Source organism: Tupaia chinensis, unplaced genomic scaffold, assembly GCF_000334495.1.
Source record: "Tupaia chinensis unplaced genomic scaffold, TupChi_1.0 Scaffold000187_1, whole genome shotgun sequence".
Classification (NCBI taxonomy): Eukaryota; Metazoa; Chordata; class Mammalia; order Scandentia; family Tupaiidae; genus Tupaia; species Tupaia belangeri.
Window position 1 is genome coordinate 5,241,677 of NW_006159662.1, and position 10,545 is coordinate 5,252,221.

The 10,545-nt window shown below is 42.4% G+C and overlaps 1 protein-coding gene and 1 pseudogene across 1 annotated transcript in view; one reads left to right on the plus strand and one right to left on the minus strand.

Moving 5' to 3' along the window:
* DCAF7 (DDB1 and CUL4 associated factor 7) overlaps nt 1-10,539 on the minus strand; it is a 37,084-nt gene extending 26,545 nt beyond the window's left edge. The window contains exon 1 of the mRNA XM_027771179.1: nt 10,418-10,539. Coding sequence (XP_027626980.1) covers nt 10,418-10,492 — 75 coding nt within the window. The 5' untranslated portion in view covers nt 10,493-10,539. The remainder of the gene's footprint in view (nt 1-10,417) is intronic.
* LOC102479539 (calcyclin-binding protein pseudogene) lies at nt 6,426-7,165 on the plus strand (annotated as a pseudogene).
* Nucleotides 10,540-10,545: the final 6 nt, after the last annotated feature.

Below are 10,545 nucleotides of genomic sequence, written 5' to 3' on the forward strand. Positions count from 1 at the left end.
AAGTACGCTCTTTCCTGCTGCCTATCTCATCTCTGCTGACAAAGGCTATAGTAAGGCTACTTAGAAGCATCCTCCCTGTGCCTAAAATACATGTGGATGCCTTCAATACTTTTGCAGAATTAATGAACAAATGAGACTCCTGAAGGGCTGTCACAAATACTGAGAAATGGAAAATTATACATCAGAGTCAACATGATTATGTATCAAATATACAAAGTAAATCTATAGTAAAATTCTCCCAGGAATCAACACAGGCTGGCAAGGCAAGCAGTTGCTCATGTGTATTTCAAGAATGACATGATCATACTCTGACTCTTACCGGAATTCTTCAAAAAGCACCAGGTATACCCACAGTCTCTCTCCTCAGAAATGTTCTCTAGATGTTAAACCTCAGAGCACAAGTGTTCAGTTAATTATCAGGGAAAATAAATCCCAATCACTCCCCCACCAACTTCATTCAAAATCACCTCTGCAAAACACACTTAAGGGGAACAGAAGTCAGGAACAGTTACCCACCTTTTCCCAATAGAAGGGAAATACCACCTGCCTAAAGAATGTAAATGCTGCCAACTTATTTTTCTTTTTAAATAATTGTTTAGGGGACCAGCAGGTGGTGTGGTGGTTAAGGGCCCTGGACTCCCATATGACCAACCATGGTTAGAGTCCTGAACCTGGGAGCTTGCTTTCTCACTTTCCCTCTTGCTGTCTCTCACTCTGTCCCTCTCTGGTCAAATTGAAAATAAATAAAGTTAAATAAAATAATTATTTAAGAAAATATTATGTGTTTAATTTTACTTAACAGTTACGATTATTTTTAATTTGCTATAGGGCATGTACACTTATCAGAGAGAGAAAATGAAAAAGCAAGCTGCCTGCTGGCCCCATGCTATTAACTTATGATGTCAAGAGTTACTGTGGGTAAGCCAGATAGATAGAAGAAGAGAAAATGGGCTAGGGCCAGCAGATGGCACGGTGGCTAAGGCACTGGACTCTTGCATGGCCGACAACTGTTCAAGTTCTGGACCTGGTGGCTTTCTGTCTCTGTCTGTCTCTCTGTCTCTTTCTGGTGAGTGCATGTGCCCTATGGCAAATTAAAAAATAATAATAAAAAACATGTAATTTCTTTTTTAAAAAACAGAGAAAATGGGCTTAAACTGTCACATTACGCAGCTTGGAGTCTGACTACAAGAAGCTGCTGGATCACAAAATGGGTTGGGTTGAAAGAGATCAGGTAAAGTTTTCTCCGGGGACTTTAAACGGCAGGAAATAAATATAAAGATCTTTTTAAAATTTATTTTATTTATTTAATTAGTTAGTTATGTATGAATGTATGTATGTATGTATGTATGTATTATTTTAGAGAGATTTTTTGCTATAGGGCACGTGCACTCACCAGTGAAAAAGAGAGAGAGAGAGACAAAGAGACTGAAAGCAAGAAATCACTCCCTTGGGGGATTGCCATGCCGCAATTCCTTCTCCATTCTCCTCTTGGAATTTTGGGCATGCATGCACACATGTGGCATGAGTCTTAAGCCACCAGGTCCAGGATTTGAACTGCGGCTGACTACATGGGAATGCAGTGACATAATCATTACACCATCTGCTGGTCCCAATAATTATTTATTATTATTATTTTTTAAATTTGCTATAGGACATGGGCACTTGCCAGAGACAGACAGAAGCAAGAGAAAGCAAAGCGGGTCCAGGACTCGAAACTCAGTTGGCTATGTGGGAGTGCAGCTTCTCAACCACCATGCCACTTGCTGGCCCCAGAACATAGAGATCTTTGGCAGTACTTTTATGATCTAAGGTCACAACTCCTCTCTCGAAATACAAAAGTCAAATTTACCCAGTACCCATATAATTCTCCTTGGTTTTATTTCAATTACAGGCACAATAACGATGATTAAATAACATGTTAACATTTCTATTATGGCTTACTCCATGCCAGGCAGAATTCCTAAATCCATTACATATATTAACTCATTTTATCTTTATAACAACCTAACAAGGTAGACACACTTACTACACATTTTACAGATGAGGAAACTGAGGCACATGGAAAGGATACTGGTTTGTATCTGGAGACCTCCCTGAGTATGCCAGGCATGTTTCTGCCCATAATGTGGAACTGGCTGAGGCTGGGGGTGGACTATAGTGTTCAGATTCTGATGGGGGTGCCATCTCTCTCTCTCTCTCTCTCTCTCTGATGGAATAAACCTCAAAAAAAAAGGGAAGTGGCAGGCCTAAGAACTCAACTCAGACTATCTCAAAGGGGCTATCTGGTGACAGTGTCTTCCTCAGTGAACCTGGATTAAAGGGTAAAACCAATGCTTAGAAGCACCAGAAGTAGGGAGATCCGATTCCTCCCTCTGGTCAGCAGATGCCAAGGTAATTCTAGGGCAATGAATGCCACCTGGAGCACCTGGGGGTCTGTAAACCTTAGTGGTGACAGGAATGCAGGAGTCCCTAGGGGATTCTCTCACACATAGTAAGTTACAAAACCACTCCTCCAACACCAGTGCTGCTGCTACATTCCCCAGCAAAGACCACACACACACAAAAGAATATAAACCAGAGGCCAGGTGCTGGCACACTGGTTAAGTGTGGCACAAATGACTCACATGGGAAAGGTCTGGGTTCATGTCCCATGAACTCCCTGAGCACATTGGGTATGTGTGCGCATACCCATGATCTGGGCTGGCTGAGATGGGGGTACCTGCCTGTCTCTGCCTGCCTCCTTCTCTCTCTCTCATGGAAGAAATAAATAAAACTAAAAATTAAAAATAAATAAAACACAAGAAAACAAGAGACTTTTAAATTCCAGATGTAGTTGACATAATGTGTGTCTTTACTCTGCATGATTCCCAAATTTATTCACATGACAGAACACCCAAATTCAAGCTGTTTTTGAAATGCTAATATTAAACTCTATCAAACAGTCAGGAACAATTTTACTATAGAAAAGTCTCATTATATTGGGCAGGCAGGTGGCGTGGTGGTTAAGGTGCTGGGTGATCCCACATGGCCCGCCACGGTTCGGGCCTGGCCCTGGCTTTCTCACTTTCCTTTTCTCTGAGTGTCTGTCTTTCTCTGGTCAAATGAAAATGACTGAACGAATAAATTAAATTAAATAAATAAATCTTTTTTTAAAAAAAAGTCTGATTATATTAAAAGTTCTATCCTGTTTTCTTAGACAATGTGTCCACACTAAAAAGGCCATTTCTGGGCTTTTTCATCAATATTAATTTGCTGTGTCCATTTATTTTGTCCTGTTAGCAATCATTATCCAGCAAGCAGTAACCAAAGGTCTGAAAATTCTAACCAATATATATTTTTTAATTGCCAGAGGGCAAGTGTTCTTGCCAGAGAGAGAGAAAAGCATTCCCCAGAAGGCACACCCTAATGGGGCATGGTCAAGCCACTGTGCTTTTTCCTCCGTTCTTTCTTCTCACCAGGACTTCAGGCAGCTGTGCACATGTTTTTCAAGCTGCAGGGACCTGGAATTTGAACTGTAGTCATCCATCTGGGATCTAACGTCCTTAACCATTGCGCTATGGGGCTGGCCCACTAATAATTGTTAAGTTACTCTAAATTTATGAGGTCTGGTGTCTCCATGGCAGGGCTTCTCCAAACCTATCCTAAGAACTATTGCTTTAAGGTGGGATTTACTTCCCACCAGCCAATAGGCACAGATTCTTTATAGCAGCTTCTCATCTATGGTCCATGAGCTTTAATTAGATCATTATATCATATTTCCAGGAACCTCTAGCTGAAATTTTGCACTTCTTTCTACTACAAGCAGATGCTGCTACCTACAGTAACATATCTATGACTTTGTCACCAAGAGAAATTATTCATTTATTTTTTTAAATCATGTGTGTTCACCAGAAACAAATAAGGGCAGAAAACACCCCTCACACACCATAATATGTGGTCACCCCACAGTCCCTTCTCCATTTTTCCATCCTATTGGGATTCGGGGCATGCATGCACACATGCCAGGCGTGTATCTTATGTTGCTGGAGCTGGGATTAAGCCAAGTGGGATCTGGCTCCCTTAACCACTAGGCTAAGGAACCAGCCCAGAAATCACTAATTTTTTTCATATAACATTACAGTTGTTAAACATTCTGAAATATTGTCTACTCTTCACCACTACTTCAAAATTACAGTAATAATTACACTAGATGGTATATAACTTATTAAGTTAAATTAAAAATACATATTACTATTTCATCACTTTAAAAACTGTTCTTTAGGGAACAGCAGGTGGTGTGGTGGTTAAGGATGCTGGACTCCCACATGGCTGACCACAGTTTAAGTCCCAGACTTGGCAGCTTGCTTTCTCACTTTCTCTCTCTCTCACTCTGGTCAACCTCAAAAAATTAAAAAATAGGGAACCAGCAGTTAGTGTAATGGCTATGTCGCTGGACTCCCACGTAGTTGACCACGGTTCGCGTCCCAGACCCGGTGGCTTAAAATTCACGCCGGGCACGTGTGTGTGCGTGCCCAAGATCCCGAGAGAAGGAGGAGAAGGGATTGCAGCGTGATCATCCCCCCTGGGGGGGGGGGTGATCTCTCGCTTTCCTCTATGTCTCTCTGTCTGGCGAGCACACGTGCCCTATAGTGAAAACCTCTTCAATAAATAAATAAATAAATAAAAATAAAATAATGACAATGAATAAAATTAAAAAAAAACAAAAAAAAACCTGTTCTTTAAGTTTTACTATAGAGCAAGTGGGCTTGCTGAAGAGAGAGAGAGAAACCCCACTCCCCTCCTGGGGATGGCTTCACCACAATCCCTTCTCCATTTTCCTCTCAGGGTTTTGGGCATATACGTACACATACCCAGGGTGTTTTTCAGGCTACTGGGTCTAGAACTCAAACCCCATAGTCAGTCAGGTGGGATCCAGCTGCCATAACCTTCATGCCACCTGCTGGCCCCTAAAAAATGTTCTGTAGCCTCTCTGTGCTCAGACCTAGTTGGTGGCGATATGGCTAAATGCACCAAGAAGATCAGCATCATTGGTAAATACTGCTATGGTGCCTCCCTCCAGACAATGGTGAAGAAAATTGAAATCAGCCAGCACGCCAAGTACACTTGCTCCTTCTGTGGCAAAACTACAATGAAGAGTCGGACTGTGGGGATCTGGCACTGTGGTTCCTGCATGAAAATGGTAGCTGGCGGCACCTGACCTACAACACCACTTCAGACGTCACAGAAAAGTCCGACATGGGAGACAGCAGTTAGCATAATGGCTATGTCGCTGGACTCCCACGTAGTCGACTGTGGTTCGAGTCCTGGACCCGGTGGCTTAAACTCACACCGGGCACGTGTGCGTGCATGCCCAAGATCCCGAGAGGAGAATGGAGGAGAAGGGATTATGGCGTGGCCATCCCCCCTGGGGGGGTGATTTCTTGCTTTCTGTCTCTGTCTCTCTTTCTGGTGAGCGCACGCGCCCTATAGCAAAAACCTCTCCAAAAGAAAAAAAAGAAGACTGAAGGAATTGAAAGACCAGTAGAAGCTCCATAGACATTTGGAATATCAATAGCCTACAATAAATGGGTTAATTTATGTAGCAACAACAACAAAATGTCCTGTAGGTCAGTGTAATAGATTTACTTTGTCATCTACATATTTCTTTAAAAAAAAAATTATCTTATTTAACTTTATTTATTTATTTATTTTCATTTGACCAAAGAGGGACAGAGTGAGAACAAGAGAGAAGGAAAATGAGAAAGCAAGCCGCCAGGTTCAGGACTTAATCCATGGTCGGCCAGGTGGGAGTCCTGTGCCCCCAACAACCAGGCCACCTGCCGGCCCCATCAACTATGTATTTTATTGCATTTCAAAGTTTAATTATGAGAAATGGGTCCACTGGCATCTGATTACCAAAGGTGTCCACACATACATACACAGCAGGTAAGACCTTGACCTACAAATAGGTGGAGGCACAAACACAGTTTTGTTTGTTTTCCTTTATGAGAGAAGGAGAGAAAGGGAAGGGAGAAAGATAGAGGTAGGTATTTCTGAATACCTACTTACCTGTGTTTTAATCTTCCTACCTCCACCTCCCAATTAACTAGGGAGCAAAAACCCCATCTGGGGTACAAAACCACATCTTAGGTGTTCTGATTGGCCCATGAACCCAATCCATGCCTCCCATCAGGCTTCCCAAGTGGTGGTGGGCACCATCTGTGGGTGAGCCCAAAAATAGTTTTAAGACACTGAATTGCCTGCCTCATGTGAGTGAGTTAAGGTACGGTTAACTGCTCGTTCTGTGTTCTGTCATTCGTTTGCACTACCTGTGTACTTGGCACAAAGGAGCTCCATAGGGTGGTAAATGAGAAGACAAACTCCAGGAAAAAGTTCTTGCAAGTGAGGTTTTTTGTTTTGAAAGGATTGCTTTATTGAGCTTGGGCGGTTGGTGCTCAGCGAGACCATGGCTTCGACGCTAGAAAGCTACAGAAAGATGTAGAAGAAGTAATGTAGAAGAAGTAAAGATGTTACTGGAAAAGGCAGCTAGGAAAAGAGTACATGATGCCCTTACAGCTGAAAAATCCAAGACTGAGACAGAAATCAAGAACAAGATGCAACAGAAATCACAGAAAACAGAATTTCTTGTCAATGAAAAGCCAGCTGCTGGGGTTGCTCCCATTACAATAGGATATACAGTGAAAATCAGTAATTATGGATGTGATTAGTCAGGTAAGTTTGTGAAAATCTACATTACCTTAACTGGAGTTCATCAAGTTCCTACTGAGAACGTGCAGGTGCATTTCACAGAGGTCATTTGATCTTTCGGTAAAGAACCTAAATGGCAAGAGTTACTGCATGATTGTGAACAATCTTTTGAAACCCATCTCTGTTAAAGGCAGTTTAAAAAAAGTTAAGACCAATACAGTTCTCGTATTACGTAGAAAGAAAGCAGAAAGCACACGATGGGACTACCTGACTTGCAAAGAGAAAGAAAAGCCTTCATACGACATAGAAACAGATCCTAATGAGGGACTGATGAATGTTCTAAAGAAAATTTATGAAGATGGAGATGATGATATGAAGCAAACCATTAATAAAGCCTGGGTGGAATCAAGAGAGAAGCAAGCCAAAGGAGAACCAGAATTCTGAGGCTTAAAGTCCTTTTCAAGAACCATGATGTAGAAATTCTTTTTTTTTTTTTTTTTTGGAGAGGTTTTCACTATAGGGCGCGTGCGCTCGTCAGACAGATAGAGACATAGAGACAGTAAGCGAGAAATCACCCCCCGGGGGGATGGTCACGCCACAATCCTTTCTCCTCCATTCTCCTCTCAGGATCTTGGGCACGCGCACACACACGCCCAGCGTGAGTTTTAAGCCACCGGGTCCGGGATGCGAACCGCGGTCGACTACGTGGGAGTCCAGCGACATAGCCATTATGCCAACTGCTGGTTCCCAAGAACCGTGATGTAGAAATTCTGATGTTTTCAATAAGGGAATGTTGATGAGCAGCACATATAAATCGACAGATAACTATTTCCACAGCCTTCTAGGCAAAGACAATGAATTCTCCATGTCCTACTGGAGAATTTATTTAAATAAAATATGCTTATTAAACACTTCCTCCAAAGATGGTTTCATCAGCACCCTGACCATTTCGTTCCAAGAAAGGATTATATTGCATTATTTGAAATAATGAAAATGCTATGTATTTTTGTTCAGCTAAGACATAGAAAACAAAAGTATTTGTTTGCCTTTAAATTAGTGATATCAATTCTAGTGTAAGAACAAGAAAGTGTATAATTTGAATTTTTGCATAAAATACAAGTTTGTACTTGTACTTGGAAGTTGATTTCTTACTAACAGCTGCAATGCATTACCATGTACCAGTAATTCAGTTACAGATGATCCTGTGTATTTAAATACATTTGTTTATGCACCTATAGAACTGAAACTAAATAGAAACTTGAGAAGAATAGACAAGCATTTTTGTATATACCAGTTAGAAAGTTTTGCCACAGGTCAGAGGCCTTATAAAAGTAATAACCATAAAGCTAAAATAATGAACTTGAAAATCCATCCATTCCTATATTCAATAACATTAGATTTTTTAATTAAAAAAAGAATTATTTAACTTTATTTATTTGTTTATTTTTTGTTTGTTCATTTATTTGTTTGTTTGTTTGACCAGAGAGGGACAGAGCAAGAGATGGAGAGAGGGAAAGTAAAAGGAGAGAGGGAAATTAAAAAAGGCAAGACACCAGGTCCAGGACTTGAACCATGGTTGGCCATGTGGGAAACCAGTGCCCTTAACCACAACGCCACCTGCCAGCCCCAGCAAGTGAGGTTTGACACCAGTTACTCTACTGATTCCACAAACAGCCTTACTGTGGCCTAGTTTCCTCTCTTAAAAATCAAACTACCAGGTCAGCTCCATGATACAATAATAATGCACTATTTGAGAGAAGCCAGATCCCACATGGCAATCACAGCTTGAATTCCTATCCCAGTCCACTTGAAACATACCAGGCATACACAGGGGCACCCGGGATCCTAGCCAGCTGGAAGAAAGGGATCGTGGCATGAGGCCTTGTGTAGGGTACTCCTGTCTGTTTCTCTGTCTCTCTCTTAATCATGTGTGCATACACTTTATCATCAATAAAGAAAAATAAGAAAGAAAAGAAGTGGGACTTCTATTGCTTACCCAATGCGCCTGAAAGAATGTGCAAGAAAATAAACATCGACTTGTATGACCATTCATGCTCTTTTAAATATATTTTATTATTTTTATTTTCACATATACTTCTTTAAAAAAAAAAAGATTTATTTAGTTTTGCTAAAGGGCATGTGTGTTTGAGAGAGAGAGAGGGAAAGAAATCCCCCCCTAGGAGGATAGCCCCACAGCAATCCCCTCTCTTCCATTCTTCTGTCAGGATTTTGGGAATGCACATACACCCACCTGTCATGTTTTCAAGACACTGGGTCCAGGACTCAAACCACGCAGTCAACCATATGGCATCCAGCGCCTTAACCACCACACCACCTTCTGATCCCACATGTACTTCTTAAACAATGTTCTGGTGGTCTGAATTTTACTAACAGTGTCCATCAGGACCTTGAATTCCATTCCCAGTTCTGCTGTCCACTGTGGGCCATAAAGCAGAAAGAGGCATCAAAGAAATGGAAATAATGGTACATCTTGCTCAAGACTGCTTTCCATGGGCAACTAACTGGTGGACTTCAAGACTGGCTTCATACTCCCTGGAATTTGTCAACGGCTGTGTATGTGTGAAGTCTGGGCAATGACAGTCCACCACTTTCATCAGTTTCTCAAAGAGAACTCCAAGAAGTTAAGACCTACTCTAGAGAAGCAAACGTGCTCCTGAAAAGCTGTAAACAAATTTCAAACGTTCCTGCATTGTGTTGTTTTTCTTACAGGATCTTCACTTGTACAACAACCTCTTTCTTGCAGCCAACTGTGGGTCAGAAATAATAAAACTGGCCTGTGCAACACTTCATTGTCACAGCATTAAGCAGAAGTCCTGGCTTTAAGCCCCAGTAGCCTAAGTGTTCAGCTACTCTATGATCACTCACGACTTTTGCTCTAATACAAAAGGAAGAAATTAAGAGATAAAGGGACATTTTTCCCACTGACTTACTCAAACAACTTTCCAAGCTAAGTTTATGCTGCAGTGCCACCTTAAAAGCTTCCCCTACTACCACAGTGCTTGCATAGGATTTTCAAATTGTTAGATGTCTAGCAAGATTCACTACAAAGACTATAAATCTCATTAGCTTGAAAGGAGCCAAGAAGATAAGGCCAACTGTCATCGCTCCCTATTCCCAAAACAATGGCGGGATTATGCCACAGGCCAACATCTCTCAAAAAAAAGACAGCTCTAGAGAAGGCGGATATCAGGAAGCAACAGCAATGGCAACACTGGGAGAAGGACTGAGGGTTCATGAGTAATACCTCGGGGTGGGAGTAAGGAAGGGGAAGCCCTAACAAAAATCTAGTGTGGCTGGAAGTGAACGATCACCAGCTGCATTTTCCTTCACAACCATCACTCTCTCTTCTCCCCTCCCGCCCCTCAAGTGAAACAAGGCTGGAGTGGAGGGGATGGGTGGGATAAATGGAGTAGCTTTGAAGTGTAAATTTGGGCTTAAGACCTGTCTCCTCCACGAAATAACTGTCTGAGTAGGGCTGGTCGCAACGCCGTGCCTCAGTTTCTCCATTACACTTCCTACTACACAGGAATACTGTCAAGACTGGACAAGACGAGTGCCAAACCCTCGGCACAGGGCCAGTCACAGAGGAACCGCTCGGTGGACCTAAGGCAAGTCCGCAGGGGGCTTCTACGGTCTCGGCTCGGCCCGGAAAGGAAGCACCCGGGGCCCACTCCGCGCCAGCAGCATTCCGAGCCCCTGCCCGGCCCACCTTGTTGTTGTACTCCTCCACGAAACTGCCCAGCGCCAGGCGAAAGCGCTTGTCCGGCCGCACGCTCCAGTTCATGGCGTAGACGGTCCAGGGCGCTTCATACTTGTAGATCTCCTTCCGCTTGCCGT